The 17,971-nt window shown below is 46.7% G+C and overlaps 1 protein-coding gene across 3 annotated transcripts; it reads left to right on the forward strand.

Moving 5' to 3' along the window:
• Positions 1-1,034: 1,034 nt before the first annotated feature.
• On the forward strand, positions 1,035-12,837 carry LOC142786728 (uncharacterized). Of its 3 annotated transcripts, none has more exons than XM_075884370.1 (5): positions 1,039-1,395; positions 6,377-6,431; positions 8,585-8,673; positions 11,827-11,986; positions 12,084-12,323. In XM_075884370.1, exons 1-5 carry the CDS (start codon positions 1,249-1,251, stop codon positions 12,233-12,235), a joined length of 603 nt encoding a protein of 200 aa, XP_075740485.1. In that variant the 5' UTR covers positions 1,039-1,248; the 3' UTR covers positions 12,236-12,323. The 3 variants fall into 3 exon arrangements, with proteins under 3 accessions (XP_075740486.1, XP_075740485.1, XP_075740487.1); XM_075884372.1 differs by having other exon boundaries at positions 1,264-1,395; positions 6,369-6,431; positions 12,084-12,318; XM_075884371.1 differs by lacking the exon at positions 11,827-11,986 and having other exon boundaries at positions 1,035-1,395; positions 12,084-12,837.
• The last annotated feature ends 5,134 nt before the right edge of the window (positions 12,838-17,971 follow it).

Genomic DNA, 17,971 nt, shown 5'->3' on the forward strand with positions numbered 1-17,971 from the left:
CAGTAGGCTCATAACAAACAACATTTCTCTGAGGGTGCATGGAATATATGTCCCATGCAAGGCTATGCATTGCAGTCCTTACTGCATTAATTATGTACACGTACTGCAGGGCATGCAAGTGTATGCAGACACACGCTGACGAAATGACATTTTTTGCTACATACAAACATGCACCGCACCAAATAAGACGCGCGTGTTTGTATAGTCAGGGAACACTCGTGAATATTGATGAAATCACACAGCTCGCTTACAGTATAAAACAAACACAATTGCGAACAATAAAATTCGACGCTGTTTAAAGAGGCGGACCCAGATTACGAGGAGAATTATCAGTATGGCATACACACCACGTGTCAAGCTTTTGCAACATCTAAAGAGACTAAATATGGAAAGTTGCCTTTGTAAGTTAACATGACAGTACCAAATGGAGAAGCCACACGAGATAACAATTCATCGTGGGCTAAAGAATGTGTTTTAATTATTATACACAGCTTTGCAAGATAATATCGACGAGTTTTACTCGTCTAGGTGTGGGAGGTGTAGGCCTGATAGAATGCGATGTTGCTTCAGAGCCTTTCTTTCGTAATATTGCAATTTTATTCAACTCTTTCAAACGCGGCACCGTAAATTTCTACTGGGTGCTCGAACACGGCAAGCAGGTCGCGGGGCAAAATCTTTGCAACATTTTATTACCGAAACAGCGATACTAGCAATGCTTGAGCTGCACTTGCTGTTTTCTAAATTGTAACCTCCTCAATCTCATCACTGTGATCAGGAAACAGAGAGGAAAAGTACAGCAGTAGTACGTAGAGAAATATTCAATTTCAAGCCCTTTAGCAATATCACCTAAAGAAATTGCCAGTTCACTGTTGAATTCTCGATGGAAACAAACAGCTGATCAGGGACGCAAGCTTGGCTTGGCACTGGCTTGGCCGTTCATACAGAGCCAAAAGCCGCTGCAGGAAACTGGATTGCGGATCGTATTGAGACAAAATATTTCATACATTTTTGTTTTCTTTGTTTCATTTCTCTAATTGCTCTTGTGATGGCGTGGACCGCGCTTCGTGATCTCATGTACCGGCGCACTGTTTTTAAGTTTAGTATGGCGCACGATAATACATGATTACGTGCTTTAATTTAAAAAGGTTCGCGAGTATGGCAGCAACACTGCAATGTCGGGAAGAGGATAGTAGTAGAACCAGTAGCAGCTGCATGCCCGGGTGGAGCGACTGATGCCCAGATGGAGGAATGTCAACCCGATGCCTTTTGTGTTGGCCGTTCTGGCAGTTCCGCCGACTTTATAGGAAGAGACGACCCCGTCGCTTGTCCTCTTCTCTTTTCCTTCGCGCATCAGTGACAACATTGACGGACGACGTGTTCGACTTCACCGTGCACGTGAGTATAGGTTGGTTTTTCATTCGAGTGAATTCTTGTTCAGATTTGCAACTTGTCGACTTCATCCTGATCACCTGTCACCGGCAATAAGTCACATACGTGTGATATTTAGGTGAAATAAATAATAATGCACATTTTCTGCTCCATTTGCGTCACTTAGCTACACCAGGACATGAGGTAAAGCCTTTGTCGCCTAGCCACTAGCAGGCAAGATCGATCACTCGCATCCTTCAGTTCGCGAATCAACGCGCCTGCCTTAGAATTAGTAAGCTGCTCGCAAAGAAATCTTACCGAGGCAATTTTGTTTTCTGTGAACAATGCACCGTAGATTTGTCTTGAATAACAAAAAAAACTTGAAAAATAAATGTCGCGACCTTTTAGAAAACGCCGTGTCTAAGAGCTAGACGCGGCATTTTGTAAAAGGCTAATCAAATTCAGTATGTTTTCGTAGTTTCTGCTTGAAATTATTATTGTCTATGAATTTCATGGCCCAATCTTTTGCTTTGGCTGAAAATCTCGGTGGCAAAAACTTTGTTCAGTGTCCCTTTAAGGGCAGGTGTAGATGCCATGATTTCAGTCGCAAATCTTTTTGCTAGTCGGCCGGCTGGTTAACAATAAGGGTACTAACTAGAGTTCCAGATTTCAGCAGCAACACATCGTCATGGCTTCATCAGATGCTGCATTATATACATTCTATCCTCGTTTTTAAATAGGTGTACCGTATGGTCCACTGTTACAGGAAACAAGCGAGCTCATGGACAGTTAGCCATGTGGTGCTAACTGGCAGCGAGGCTTGTGAATGAGACGCATGCGCATAGAATCAGGGTGCGCCCAGTTTTGTCTGCCATTTCTTCGCCTGTACGCATGACAGCATTGGAAAGCGCATCCGTATTTTAGCTGCGCAATTTATCTAGCCCAGTGCCTCCTGCTTCAGGGATTTCCTGTGAGCACAAAAAATGCATGATTTTAATCGTTGCTGCAGTGTTTTGCAAGTTGTCACCGTAAAGCACATCATATTTTTCGCATAATGCTCGCTGCAACTAGCAAGTTTCGATGACTCAAAATGCTGTTCAGGTCTGATGTAGCAAACATTTTAAGCTCGTCCTCGTGACCATGAAATATTGGTTTATTAAATAATGGAAGGCAGAGTTGGTATCAGTTGATTTACAGTGTGAAAAAGAGAAGTGCGAAGGACCGTGCCTCGCAAGTAAGCCCCGAGAGCATGAGCAGAGAAGTAGCAGATGAGGATGCTCATGCGCTGCATTTCCAAATCTCACCAGCACTAATGCTTGACGGACTGCTTGCCACGCACTAGCGTGTTCTTTCTGAAACAGGACTTTGGCCCTGTAAGCAAGTTCTTGAAGGGCATAAGTAAAACGTAGAATGGGCCCCCTAAATGCACCCATCCTTGAACCATTGGGCTTATGAATTAGTGCCCTTTTCAAAATACAACTATTCTGAGCTATAAATTGTGACAGAACAGTGAACGAAGTTTAAAAATAGGAAAAAAGTCTTTAAATGTCCCCTTTATACATAGAGTTCTTGTGATGTCACTTCTGCCATTGTGGCCCTCTCCCGCCATGCCCGGGTAACTCCCTGGGTACCTACGGCAGTTCACGTGCTGCAGTGCGGTTTGTTGGGGGCTCGTCATCTGTTGCTGTGAACGATGTGGAAGCATTGTGGTTTTTTGTTGTCTTACTTTAACGAGCTCATTGGATTAGGAAGGCCTCGCTCGTTCACTCGATACAAGACCAGATAATCAAGATGTGCGACACATATACCAGCCACGGCGTACACCGGCTGCCCGCCACAACCTATGAGGGCCTATTATCTTGCTTTCACTACAAATTGCCTGGCCCAAAAACAAGTGAAAGCTCAAAATCTCTCGAGCCGCAATTTCAAGAGTGGATGTGCGAAGCGCAGCTGCTCCCATCGAAAACTAGTCGTGCAGAGCTAGGCAAGTTTACAAGAGATATAATATTATGAATATATTGTCACGGCCTACGCCACCAAAGTAGCAATGCCCCCCCCCCCTTCCCCCCCCCCCCAAGTGTTTTAAACAGTGCTGATGTTGAGCTTGAGCCTCTTTGATTGCAATTTGTGAAAATAGTCGAGGAAAATATTATACAAGGCAGATAGAGACTTTGCGTGGTGTGTGCCGCGGTAACGCCAGTCATCACTTTATTTTTCGCGTATGCTTTAACACACTTTTCAATTTGTATTTTGCTTTTGTTGTACGCTAATGTACAGTGGAGTCACTGAACATGATAGAGACCGTGTATAGAATTAATTGACTAATTAACAAAAATCCTGACACCCAACTTGAACCGATCGGCTATGCTTCAAAGTGAACTAATATTGTTTCCCATTCTTTATAGTTTGTTTCAATGCAATACCAAATCTCCGCGATCGCCGTCACGATTTTAAACGCCTTCCTCGCCATCATGATTTTAACTGCGGACAAGTTTGTATGTACAGTATCTTGGTAAGCTATATCTGTTTGCAGGTAAATACTTGGCTATGGCACTTACCCATAATGAAGTTGCACCTGAAGATGCAAATATTGCAAAGTTTCTTCAAGTAGCTTTTGTTAATCTGCACCAGCCAAATACGCTGGTACTTTTAGGAAAATCGGAATGTGTGTTCTCAATTTCAGGTTATAACTTTCAGCGAAGAAACACCCTAAGCTCTGCTCCCTCTGCGTGGACTACTAAATCAACTTGCCTCACTAGCAGCTCATAATTTCTCAAACTTGCATCGTGAGGCAAAACTAAACGGGTGCAAGCATGAGGAGACAACATGGCAGTTGTAGGCGATAGATTCGGTTGGTGCCCGGGCATGTTGGTGGCGCATTTCGGAAGTGATGAAAAGGCGCTGCGAGATGCACGTGCACACTTTGTATAGTTTCTGTATTGGACAGCAAACTTTTTTTCTTATCTGAGCAGTTTTACCAAAGGAAGCTTCATCATATGGCGTGATAAATGAAGCGAATCCACAGGTTGAACCACATCATAGCCTCGCTGTGCTTTTGTACTTTTTTTAGCTCGCGAAATTTATTTGTACATATAAGTGACAACTTGCCAGTAATAAGGCAGCACTTGTTTCTTTACCATATGATCATCTCCGGTGTGCTGCTGCCTCAATATTTCAAATTCTAAGCATTTACACCATTGTATGCTAACTTTTCCTTCAAAGTGAGACAAGCCACATGTGTATCGTAGATCGAGAAGCATGCCAGTTTTACGTACTTGCAAGGTAAACATCAGAAATGCACAGTTGATCAAAAATACTAGTTTAATGGTGCATCTACATAGCAGAGCACCTGTGGCACCTCGGGAACAAGATAATGCCACATATGTTACAAGAGATAATTAAAAAAGACAGGGGACGTTTCGTGAACAAATAGAAACAAAAATAAAATGGCACGTGGCAGCGAGCGAAGGCGACAAGGGGGTGGGGGGAGCCCGTGGGACTTCAGCGGATGAACGTAAGGTGTGTGTTTAATATGTGGAAGAAAAAAAAATTCAAAATTTTGGCGACTGAAATGAGGGTGACTTAGTGAGTGCGCTCATGACGAGAGTAAACACGGTTATTATTTTTTTTTTTCAAATCTCTTTTGAAAGCCACAAAAAATTTGTATGTGGTGCAGCCTAACAGAAGGTCCGTGAAGGCAAATTATGAATTCGTCGTTGTACAAGGGCCTATTTTTTTTTTTTCATGCGCACCATCCCCGCCGTGGTGGTCTAGTGGCTAAGGTACTCGGCTGCTGACCCGCAGGGCGCGGGCTCGAATCCCGGCTGCGGCGGCTGCATTTCCGATGGAGGCGGGAATGTTGTAGGCCCGTGTGCTCAGATTTAGGTGCACGTTAAAGAACCCCAGGTGGTCTAAATTTCCGGAGCCCTCCACTACGGCGTCTATCATAATCATATAGTGGTTTTGGGACGTTAAACACCACATATCAATCAATCAATCATGCGCACCATAAATAGTGCTCAAAATTTATTTGCATATGTTGTTTTCATCCTCGCTGTATTCCGTGCTGTTTATGATGTAAAAAAAAAGTAGCACGCTGAAGTGGTGCTGCTTTTGGGCAACAGTTGAAAATGGCGGGGTGCATGAATGCGGAATACTGCCGCTTGCACTCAAATCACTCTTGTGGTCACCTCCCACTGTTTGCAGCATGTGTTGTGTATACACAGCTGCATATTTCCTAGCTAGAAAAATTTGATTTTAGGTGTTTCACGCCATTTTCCATGTAACTATTCCACAATTGCACACACTGATCAGCAGGCTTTCAATTGCGCTGAAGGACACAGGTGCCATAAAATTCATAGTCGATTCTTTCAAGAAACCGTATGTAAAGGCTGAAGCTTCATGTGTACATACACACACACATATTGTTTTTTGTACTTTATGAAAGCTGCGAAGGTCCCATGTGCCTCCAAGCGTAACCTGTCTTATTTATTCTCCATCACCGCAAAAGTTTTGTGAGTTTCAAATAAAAGTGCTTTGCGCATGGCCACTTTTGGGTAATTTTTTGGTGTAGGTGTTATTTGAGCAGCCTACAGTGTTTACCTTATAAGCCTGTATGTATATGTTGCATTATAAGGACGCAGAATGTGTGTAGCTGTACAATATAGATGAAGTGTAAAAATTAAGTGTGTCTATTGTAGTGTTCTTGCAACCAATCTTACCCCCGTATTCTAGAACGTCCCTCCACTCAACGCTTCACCTTCACTTGAGATGGCTGATGGGAGCGCCGTCTTTAAGCAGAGAAAATTGCTGCATGTCAGCAATAATCTGCTGTGATTCTCGAGTAGCGCAGCGTCGCTTTCAAACGAGTAGCGGCACAGTGCTCAACTCTGTCAAGTGAAGGGTGAAAGTCGAGTCGGGGAGCGTTTATGAATATGGGGGTTAGTTTTGTTGTCTTGTTAGCCTGCCATTAACACTGGATTGATGCTACTTTGCTCTAGCTGTACAGTGCTCTCCAATGCTCAAGGAGGCACCGCACGGGGAAGGCTCGGAGCAAACCATGCGTGAGTTTCCTTTCATTGTTACCCTATGCACGTATTAAGTGATAGACTTTAATGTATGCTATTTGTATTGTGCAAGTTTTTGGGGACATACAACTTCCAACACTTATATGTTCTGATGAAAATCACGCAAGAATGAGAGAAGCTTGTGCAAAAATTATGCAAGAGTGTAAGAAGCTTTTGCAGAAGTCTGTGAAATGAAGTTTTGAAATTTTGTGGCAATGTGTCATTGTACAGTGGTCAACAGTCTTGCTCAGCATGCTTGACTGCAGGGCTCCCGGCTGCACAGGCGCATCTACGGAGTGCCTGATGCATGATGGGCCAAATGTCAGCCTGCACACTGGTGCCTCTTATCCCCGTTTGTCTGTTACATCAGTGTCTCTTGTAAAGGGGATCAACTGTGCTACCTTTTTTTTTTTCGAATGTAATGAGTTCTTTTTCCAGATTATTGTTGTTTTAAGGTAGAGCCTCACATTTCTATCAAATACTGAAGATTCTATTTTTCCTTCTAGATGCTATGAAGTCACTCCTTGTGTTACAATAGAGTGGACACTGTTATGAGAAAAGCTACTTTATGGAGTTAACTCACTCCATATTGACTTAACACACAGAATTGGTAAAAACTACACTCCATTCCAGCTGCATTAGGAATAATATTCATTTGCATACTTCTGTTTCTTTTGTTTGTTTGTTGGCTGGAGGTTTGGAGTATAGGGTGGCCAGAGGGCACTGTGTAGTCTTTTTTCATCTTCCCAATTTTGTGAACATCAATTGATAGCCGTATGGGAAGCAGCCAGCATGCTGAAACAGCGGTGCAAGCATGCAAGATGCTCACCATTGCATGCAGTCAGTTGCTGTGAGCAACCTACTGCATACAATTAACTGCGAGTGGTGAACTAACGCTGCACTATGTGTGCCTCCTGGAAAGCTGCAATGGTAAAGTGCCACAATCGTATAGTAACATGGATAACATCGCAATTTGTTTGTTGAATAATTTTGCAACAAAATCAATGGAGTTTTGGATAAATTTGTGTATCTGCCTGGTTCATCAAAGCTACAGAGTCAAATGCGGTATATACTCGCGTATTATGTGTACTTTTTTTGTCAATCCGATCATGTGCGAAGCTAGTAGGAATCGCTGGCCTAAAAGCTCAACTGGGAATATATGTTGCAGGCGCTGTCACAGCTGTCTCAAAGCGGATTGTCATTTGTTTGCTAAGCCTGTTCAAATGCCCCCATTTTCTTGAAGTTCTTCCGAACAGTGCTCACAAAAACCAGTTCCCACGACAGGATTATACCAGAGAACATAAGTACTCTCCAATAATTGTCGGGAACCCAACGTAAAGTAAGATGCAGACAAGGAAGCACGATGCCAACACAGTGCTGTGTGTGTCGCCCTTCATGTGTGTGTGTGTCCATTCCTTGTCCCAGTCTTCTATTGCGTTGTGTTCCCTCCGATATCTAACCAACACACCCAAGCTTCTATGCTAAGTCTTATTCAACGCACTCTTCTGCTGGCTCCCATACTGAATATTGCATGTCGAAGAACTCCACGCTGATGTGCTTAGCGGTAGCACGGTTTCAGTTTTCTTCGGTAAGCTTTATAACAGCAATCTGCCTCATATATAATTATTGTAGCCTATCACAAGGAACGGTAAAAACGCAATGGCCAGATGGCGAAACGGGGAAAAAAAAATGAGTGCGAAAACCTGCCTCATCTTGTTGATGTGACAGGTCCTTGCACGCGTTCAACATCTGTGCTGTGTCTCGGGAATACATTCTTGCCGTGGAAAAGGTGGGAAGATAGGAGGCAAACCTTTAGGCATTTCGGACTACACATAAACAGGTTTCAGTTTTCAAGTTCATTATTCTAGGGAAAGCATAAAAGTTCATGGAAGAAGGGACCTTGCACTCAGTCCATTTTGTGTAAGACTGCACTCGCCTGCTCGACAAGAGATGTGCCTGACCAGAGCATCATGAAGTCAAATATGTCTGTGTGTGTGCTGGCAAGGTGGCTCGGGCTGGTTGGGGAGGGCAAAGTATGCGAGCAAAAAGTTTCTTGTAGTAAAGCAGGCTGGCTAATTATACTGGTGAGCAAATTATGTGAGGATGCAAATTGTGCGAGTAAATATGGTATGTACTCTTGTATGTTTCAGCTCTATTGCTATTGATCCTGCGGATCCAACTTGGCATCCGGCAGCAACAAAGAGAGGTTCTGCAGGAGGTGCGACAGCTGAAGCACAAGGTACGGCTCTTGTCCGTGCCTCGGCACGCCCAGCCAGCACAGCGCCCCTCTGACCTTCCGCGGCTGCCTGCTGGTACAATTGGAGAAGTGGAGGCAGCAGAGGCAGCTGTGCAGAGTAAAGCTGTGGCTGCGGCTTTGGTGTATATTTCTTGATTTTTAATATGCCTATGTAACATGCAGAAATTTAGTACTGCTTTAAGATACTGTGTTTCGGGAAACAAACTAGTCAGGTTATCTCATGAGCCACTGTACTACAGTCGAATATGAATAATTCGTACTCAAAGAGGCCAGAAAATTTGTTCAAATTAAAAGAAGTTCAAAATAATGAAAGTTACCGTAATTACTTGAATCTAACACGCACCTTTTTTCCGGTTAAGAGAGTTCATAAATCGCATGTGCGTTAGAATCGAGTACGAAAAAAAAAATGAATATGGTCATTCTATTGCCATCGCCACTTACAAAATGGCCGCCCCCTACGTGCGTCGGCATGGCGCGTCGGTCATTTATGCCTATGTGTTTCCCATGCGCAGCACTTCATACGTGTGCTGAGGAGTTCGTCGTCATCTTGTAGCACATTAGCATCGACGGCATGGTAGGGCCGACTCCAAAAACTCGACGAGTGCACCACAATGCTGCTTCTAAAAGAAAAGTCGTCGCGTGTGCCGGAACGGACAGAAATCGGGCCGCATCGCGGTCATTCGGAGTTCCCGAAACGTGCGTGCGGGACTGGCGGAAACAAAAGCAGAATATTGTCGACAGCAAAGATTCACGCAAAGGCTTCAGTGGACCACAGCAGGGTCGGTTTCCAGAAATTGAAAAGCTGCTCGGCGAGTATGTGATTAAGCAGTGAGCGGCACAGCGGCCCGTGACGACAGAACTGCTCCAAGTGCAGGCTATGCAGTTAGCCTTAGAAAAAGGGCTAATGCAGAGCCATTTTAAAGCGAGCAGGTGCTGGCTAACGAACTTTATGAAGAGAAAAGGCTTTTCCCTCCGAAGGCGAACGGGCATATGCCGGAAGTTGCCGTAGGAGTACGAAGAAAAGCTTCAGAGTCTTCAGAGGTTCCTCCTAAACTTGCGGCACAACAACGGCTACCTGCTTGGGCAAATCGGGAATGCCGATCACACGCCTCTTTACTTCGACATGCCTGGCACCACAACCGTCTAGGAGAAGGGGGCGAAGCAAGTTTGTGTACTGACATCGGGCCACGGTAAAACTAGAGTGACAGCAATGCTTTGTTGCACGTCAGATAGGCATAAGCTTCCCCCGTACTTGATATTTAAACGGAAGACGCTCTCAAAAAGAGTCGTTTTCGCGAGTGGTGTGATCAAGCGGGCCAACGAGAAAAAAGGGGGTGCGCGTGGCAACCGATGTCTTAGTTTTTTTTTTTTTTTGTCGTGGAAACCGGGCGCGCGTTACAATCAAGGGCGCGGTAGAATAAAGTAAATACGGTAAACGAGCGGAGGGTTCACCATGCAGTGATGCATGTGCATGGAGAAGGTTTATTCACAAATTACAGGACATCCGTGATTAATTAAAGTAGTCAATACATGTCTGTACACGTTGGCCTTGCAACGAGTCAACAAGTTTTGCGTGCAGTTTGCAAAGCTTTTGTACTTCGGCTTCAGTATTCTCCTGGCAAAAGAAGTTGAGCGCGGCAATGTCCAGTGCTGACACTCTTCGAAGACAACTGTGTTTCCACTGTTACCATCTGCGCTGCAGCCGGAGCGTGGCCAGCACACATGATGAGAATGGAGGAGTGTCTCCACCTGGAGAAAAGCAGATCGGCATTCGAGAGAGAAACACTCCGCGGCAGCTTTTTTTTTCTCTCTCTCTTCATGCGCGGTGTTGAAAGGAGAAGAGTCTCTACATAGCAGGAACGAAAAACAGGGGAGCGTGACACCGGCGCGTTGCAGATCGGCATGAGAGAGCCAACTCTCTGCGACAGCTTTTTTTCCCCTCTTTCTCTTCATGCGAAGTGTTAAGAGGAGAAGGGTCTCTACATGGCAGGGACAGAAACAGCCAAAGCGGGGCACAGGAATGTCGCAGATTGGCATTTGGCAAACATTCCACCGCAGTCTTTTCTTTCCTTTTCTTCATTTTCTTCTTCAAGCACAGCGATGAGGTGTCTGAAGTGCCACCGCAGGATTGGGCGGGGTGCTGAGAGCATTTTCGGAGCGCGGTATAGCTTTGATAGGACCACAGCGTCAGTTCGAATTAAGCGTGTTGGAATTAATGAGATTCGACTGTATTTACTATAGTCTGTGAAGTCCGAGTGAACTGTCCTAAGCTAGCAGACGATGTAGGCGGCATCGTGTGTTTGATGGGCAGTGACTAGCAATAGCCTGCTTAAAACAGACATTCAGTAATTTTGTTCATTTATCACCCTATTTCGTGTCCGCTGCGGCTCTCTCTACTTTGAGCTACAGTTCACCCTGCCTTGTGTTAGCCGATTTCTTACCTTTTTAAAATCTAACATGCACCCAATTTCGCAGTGTGAAGAAAAATGCACCTTTGTTTATTGTGATGAGATTTCTATAGCGACATGCCTCTTTGTTGGCTATCACAGAAAAAGATAAACAGCAAATGGTGCGACCATCTAGTGCGACCTTTATTTTTCTATCAGTTTCATCTATGACCAAGATTTGGTCGCTCTAAGGTTGCCTCTTAGTACGCCTTGATCATGTTCATTTATCTTGTTGTGCTCTGCTTACAATGCATTGATTAAAAACATGTCCAAGCTTCTTTTTGAATTCCACATATTTTATCGTTTTTCACCTGTAGAAGCTACTCCTGGTCAACATTCAGGCAAAGACATTGTAACCTCGAAGAAACGTGGTACAAAGTAATTATACTATTTCATAGCTAGAATCAATATTTATTAAGGGTTATAACAGTGTTGTATTTGATTTCATAACCGCGAAACTGCATTCAGAGAAGGACTTTGAAAGGTTCTCACACTGAGTGTGAGAGGGCTGATGTGGAAACCATTTTAGGTCAAGTGAGTTGAAGTTAGCGTAAAAAAACAATGAAATGTGATGCCCAAAAATTCAAGTTGTTGTTTTCAGTGTCCTCTTCTTGCAGAATTTTATCATGAAAACATTTCGATGTGCTGTTGCGTTTACCCCATCTATGCTTCTTGCATTTTTTTACAGCGCAAGCACCTCCTGCAGATTGGGGGACGTGGCCTCCGAAAAATTGGTGTGAATGCCATGAAGGCTGTATTGGCACATGACGTGCAAGTGCTGTACAGCCTTCATGGCAGAAAAGGGAAAAGGGCCTTTGTGAACCTGAGGCTCTGTAGATTAGTGACAGGTTAGACTTGTTCATTGTTTTATGTGTGTGTACCCTTGTGTATTCTCTGTACAGCAGTGCTTCATGTGTACTATGGTATTTCTGTTCTTGTATGCAGATGTCATCTGCCAAAAAGCTGGGTGCGACCAGGCGGAGGCCCTCAACTTTATTAAGAGGTGGCTGCCAGGGTCTGGTGATCGCTGTGGGGGCAGGAAGCGGCGCTTCAGAGAAGAATTTGTTGTGGAGCAGCCCGATGATCCCCACTCTTAGAGTGCAGATTATCGGCTGCTCGCGGCAGCTGGCTTCCTGCCCAGCCACAGCAGCCAGGGCCTTGACAGCACCACTGTCACTGTGCCCCCAAAGCAACCTGACCTGCACTAGAGCGGGCCTTTTTTAGTTGTGTATATATATTTTTCAATGTATACATTTTTTGTTGTACCAAATAAATAAAAAAAAACAAAGAATAAATAGTCTGCAGACTGTCGGTGGTGCACTGTTCGGCTAGCTTATGCTGATTCGGAAGCACCATCACCATGTTTTAGTTACAAAAAAATGCTCTAAACTATGAATACTCTCGATTACCATGTGGGGGACATATGTGGGGATTGCAAGTGGGGGACATACGCTTTCAACATTTACTTCCTAACGACTTTTTTCGATCTGCTGTACCAAATACCAGTACCAAATAAAGCACTCGCTATTGCAAAAGATAAATTGGTAAAAAAATAAACTACACTTCTAGTGTTAGCAAAGGGAATGAGGTATAAAAGATGAAATAGATCGAGTAACTGCTTTCAGTTCTCAGCATTCAATTTTCTGTTGCCCCAAGTATACAGGGCTGCAAAGCTACAAGAGCGGGTCATCGAGGCATATTGTTTAAATATTCCGGTAAGAAAAATTCCCTACTAATAATGGTTACATAATGGCAAGCCAATCAGTAGCCAATATTCGTCGTGCAGGAAACATCGGTGTAATAACGGCATTTGATGGGCTGCAATGTGGCCCTGGATTGGTCCAATGTCGGTCGCACATCCGTAGCCAATATTCGTCGTGCAGCAAACATCGGCGTAAAAATGGCATGTGATTGGCTGAAATATGGCCCAATGTTGGCCGAACATTGGCAGCTTTGTCGGCAATACGATGGGCCTTCGTCGGCCCAATGTTGGTTGCATACTGGCTAAAACATCGGCAAAACGTCGGTCCATCATTGGCTTGAACGTCGGCCCGACATTGGAAGAAGTTGCACTTCCGACGTCGGCCCGACGTCGGTGCCGATGTTAGCCGATGTTGGTCCAAGATCTGCCTGGGTATCTTCAAACTATCAGCGCAAAAAAAAGCGCCGCACCACCACCGGGTGGGCTCGAAACTCCAACCTTTTGGTTAACAGCCGATTGCGCAAGCCAATTGCGCCACGGAGACAGTCCTGCTCCACTCTCACCACCATCAGAACATATCTTCAAAGCTATCAGCCTAAAGAAAAAAAGCACCGCGCCACCACCGGGTGGGATCGAACTTCCAACCTTTCGGTTAACAGCCAATTGCGCCACGGAGACAGTCCTGCTCCACTCTCACCACCATGAGAACATATCTTTCAAGCTATCAGCCCAAAGAAAAAAAAAGCGCCGCACCACCACCGGGTGGGCTCGAACCTCCACCCTTTTGGTTAACGGCCGATCGCGCTAGCCAATTGCGCCACGGAGACAATCGTGCTCCACGCTCACCAACATCAGAAAATATCTTCAAAGCTATCATCGCAAAAAAAAAGCAACACACCCCACCCGGGAGGGCTCGAACCTCCAACTTTTTGGTTAAAAGCCGATCGCGCTAGCCAATGGCGCCACGGGGACAGTCCTGCTCCACTCTCACCACCGTCAGAACATTTCTTCAGAGCTATCAGCCTAAAGAAAAAAAAGCGCCGCACCACCACCGGGTGGGCTCGAACCTACAACCTTTCGGTTAACAGCCGATGGCGCTAGCCAATTGCGCCACAGAGACAGTCGTGCTTCACTCTCACCACCGTCAGACCATTTCTTCAGAGCTATCGCCCCAAAGAAAAAAAAAGCGCCGCACCACCACCGGGTGGGCTCGAACCTCCTACCTTTCGGTTAAAAGTTGATCGCGCTAGCCAATTGCGCCACGGAGACAGTCCTGCTCCACTCTCACCACCGTCAGAACATTTCTTCAGAGCTATCAGCCCAAAGAAGAAAAAGCGCCGCACCACCACCGGGTGGGCTCGAAACTCCAACCTTTCGGTTATCAGCCGATCGCGCTAGCCAATTGCGCCATGGAGACAGTCCTGCTCCACTCTCACCACCATCAGAACATATCTTCAAAGCTATTAGCGCAAAGAAAAAAAGCACCGCGCCACCTTCGGGTGGGCTCGAACCTCCAACCTTTCGGTTAACATCCGATCGCGCTAACCCATTGCGCCACGGGGACAGTCTTGCTCCACTCTCACCACTATCAGAACATATCTTCAAAGCTATCAGCGCAAAGAAAACAAAAGCGCCGCACCACCACCACCAGGTGGGCTCGAACCTCCAACCTTTCGGTTAACAGCCGATCGCGCTAGCCAATTGCGCCACAGAGACAGTCTTGCTCCACTCTCAACACCATCAGAACATACCTTCAAAGCTACAAGCGCAAAGAAAAAAAAAGCGCCGCACCACCACCGGGTGGGCTCGAACCTCCAACCTTTCGGTTAACAGCCGATCGCGCTGGCCAATTGCGCCACGGGGACAGTCTTGCTCCACCCTCACCACCATCAGAACATATCTTCAAAGCTATCAGCGCAAAGAAAAAAAAGCGCCGCACCACCACCGGGTGTGCTCGAACCTCCAACCTTTCGGTTAACTGCCGATCGCGCTAGCCAATTGCGCCAGGGAGACAGTCCTGCTCCACTCTCACCACCATCAGAACATATCTTCAAAGCTATCAGCCCAAAGAAAAAAAAGCACCGCACCACCACCGGGTGGGCTCGAACCTCCAACCTTTCGTTTAACAGCCAATCGCGCTAGCCAATTGCGCCACGGAGACAGTCCTGCTCCACTCTCACCACCATCAGAACATATCTTCAAAGCTATCAGCACAAAGAAAAAAAAGCGCCGCACCACCACCGGGTAGGCTCGAAACTCCAACCTTTCGGTTAACAGCCGATCGCGCTAGCCAATTGCGCCATGGAGACAGTCCTGCTCCACTCTCACCACCATCAGAACATATCTTCAAAGCTATTACCACAAAGAAAAAAGCAACACACCACTCCTGGGAGGGCTCGTACCTCCAACCTTTTGGTTAACAGCCGATCGCGCAAGCCAATTGCGCCACGGAGACAGTCCTGCTCCACTCTCACCACCATCAGAACATATCTTCAAAGCTATCAGCACAAAGAGAAAAAAGCGCCGCACCACCACCGGGTGGGCTCGAACCTCCAACCTTTCAGTTAACAGCCGATCGCGCTAGCCGATTGCGCCACGGAGACAGTCCTGGTCCACTCTCACCACCATCAGAACATATCTTCAAAGCTATCAGCGCAAAGAAAAAAAAGCGCCGCGCCACCACCGGGTGGGCTCGAACCTCCAACCTTTCGGTTAACAGCCGATCGCGCTAACCCATTGCGCCACGGGGACAGTCTTCCTCCACTCTCACCACTATCAGAACATATCTTCAAAGCTATCAGCGCAAAAAAAAAAGCGCCGCACCACCACCGGGTGGGCTCGAACCTCCAACCTTTCGGTTAACAGCCGATCGCGCTAGCCAATTGCGCCACAGAGACAGTCTTGCTCCACTCTCAACACCATCAGAACATATCTTCAAAGCTACAAGCGCAAAGAAAAAAAAGCGCCGCACCACCACCGGGTGGGCTCGAACCTCCAACCTTTCGGTTAACAGCCGATCGCGCTAGCCAATTGCGCCACGGGGACAGTCTTGCTCCACTCTCACCACCATCAGAACATATCTTCAAAGCTATCAGCGCAAAGAAAAAAAAGCGCCGCACCACCACCGGGTGGGCTCGAACCTCCAACCTTTCGGTTAACAGCCGATCGCGCTAGCCCATTGCGCCACGGAGATAGCCTTGCTCCACTCTCAACACCATCAGAACATATCTTCAAAGCTATTAGCGCAAAGAAAAAAAGCGCCGCACCACCACCGGGTGGGCTCGAACCTCCAACGTTTCGGTTAACAGCCGATCGCGCCAGCCAATTGCGCCAGGGAGACAGTCCTGCTCAACTCTCACCACCATCAGAACATATCTTCAAAGCTATCAGCCCAAAGAAAAAAAGCACCGCACCACCACCGGGTGGGCTGGAACCTCCAACCTTTCGGTTAACAGCCAATCGCGTTAGCCAATTGCGCCACGGAGACAGTCCTGCTCCACTCTCACCGCCATCAGAACATATCTTAAAGCTATCAGCACAAAGCGAAAAAAGCGCCGCACCACCACCGGGTGGGCTCGAAACTGCAACTTTTCGGTTAACAGCCGATCGGGCTAGCCAATTATGCCATGGAGACAGTCCTGCTCCACTCTCACCACCATCAGAACATATCTTCAAAGCTATTACTACAAAGAAAAAAAAGCGCCGCAACACCACCGGGTTGGCTCGAACCTCCAACCTTTCGGTTAACAGCCGATCGCGCTAGCCAATTGCGCCACGAAGACAGTCCTGCTGCACTCTCACCACCATCAGAACATATCTTCAAAGCTATTACCGCAAAGAAAAAAGCAACACACCACTCCCGGGAGGGCTCGAAATTCCAACCTTTCGGTTAACAGCCGATCGCGCTAGCCCATTGCGCCACGGAGACAGTTTTGCTCCACTCACACCACCATCAGAACATATCTTCAAACTATCAGCGCAAAAAAAGCGCAGCACCACCACCGGGTGGGCTCGGAATTCCAACCTTTTGGTTAACAGCCGATCGCGCTTGCCCATTGCGCCACGGGGACAGTCTTGCTCCACTCTCACCTCCATCAGAACATATCATCAAAGCTATGAGCCCAAAGAAAAAAAAGCGCCGCACCACCACCGGGTGGGCTCGAACCTTCAACCTTTCGGTTAACAGCCGATCGCACTAGCCAATTGCGCCACGGAGGCAGTCGTGCTCCACTCTTACCACCATCAGAACATATCTTCAAAGCTATCAGCACAAAGAAAAAAGCAACACACCACTCCCGGGAGGGCTCGAACCTCCAACTTTTCGGTTAACAGCCGATCGCGCTGGCCAATTGCTCCACGGAGACAGTCCTGCTCCACTCTCACCACCATTAGAACATATCTTTGAAGCTATCAGCCCAAAGAAAAAAAAAAGCGCCGCACCACCACCGGGTGGGCTCGAACCTCCAACCTTTTGGTTAACGGCCGATCGCGCTAGCCAATTGCGCCACGGAGACAATTGTGCTCCACGCTCACCAACATCAGAAAATATCTTCAAAGCTATCATCGCAAAGAAAAAAGCAACACACCCCACCCGGGAGGGCTCGAACCTCCAACTTTTTGGTTAAAAGCCGATCGCGCTAGCCAATGGCGCCACGGGGACAGTCCTGCTCCACTCTCACCACCGTCAGAACATTTCTTCAGAGCTATCAGCCTAAAGAAAAAAAGCGCCGCACCAGCACCGGGTGGGCTCGAACCTACAACCTTTCGGTTAACAGCCGATCGCGCTAGCCAATTGCGCCACAGAGACAGTCGTGCTTCACTCTCACCACCGTCAGACCATTTCTTCAAAGCTATCGCCCCAAAGAAAAAAAAAGCGCCGCACCACCACCGGGTGGGCTCGAACCTCCAACCTTTCGGTTAAAAGTTGATCGCGCTAGCCAATTGCGCCACGGAGACAGTCCTGCTCCACTCTCACCACCGTCAGAACATTTCTTCAGAGCTATCAGCCCAAAGAAGAAAAAGCGCCGCACCACCACCGGGTGGGCTCGAAACTCCAACCTTTCGGTTATCAGCCGATCGCGCTAGCCAATTGCGCCATGGAGACAGTCCTGCTCCACTCTCACCACCATCA

Source organism: Rhipicephalus microplus, unplaced genomic scaffold, assembly GCF_043290135.1.
Source record: "Rhipicephalus microplus isolate Deutch F79 unplaced genomic scaffold, USDA_Rmic scaffold_29, whole genome shotgun sequence".
In the NCBI taxonomy this organism is placed as follows: domain Eukaryota; kingdom Metazoa; phylum Arthropoda; class Arachnida; order Ixodida; family Ixodidae; genus Rhipicephalus; species Rhipicephalus microplus.

Coding starts and splice junctions, on each gene's coding strand:
- LOC142786728 (XM_075884370.1), top strand. CDS start 1,249: ATGTCAACCCGATGCCTTTTGTGTTGGCCGTTCTGGCAGTTCCGCCGA. Junction 6,432..8,584: donor AGGCTCGGAGCAAACCATGC/GTGAGTTTCCTT, acceptor TGTATGTTTCAG/CTCTATTGCTATTGATCCTG. Junction 8,674..11,826: donor TGCGACAGCTGAAGCACAAG/GTACGGCTCTTG, acceptor ATTTTTTTACAG/CGCAAGCACCTCCTGCAGAT.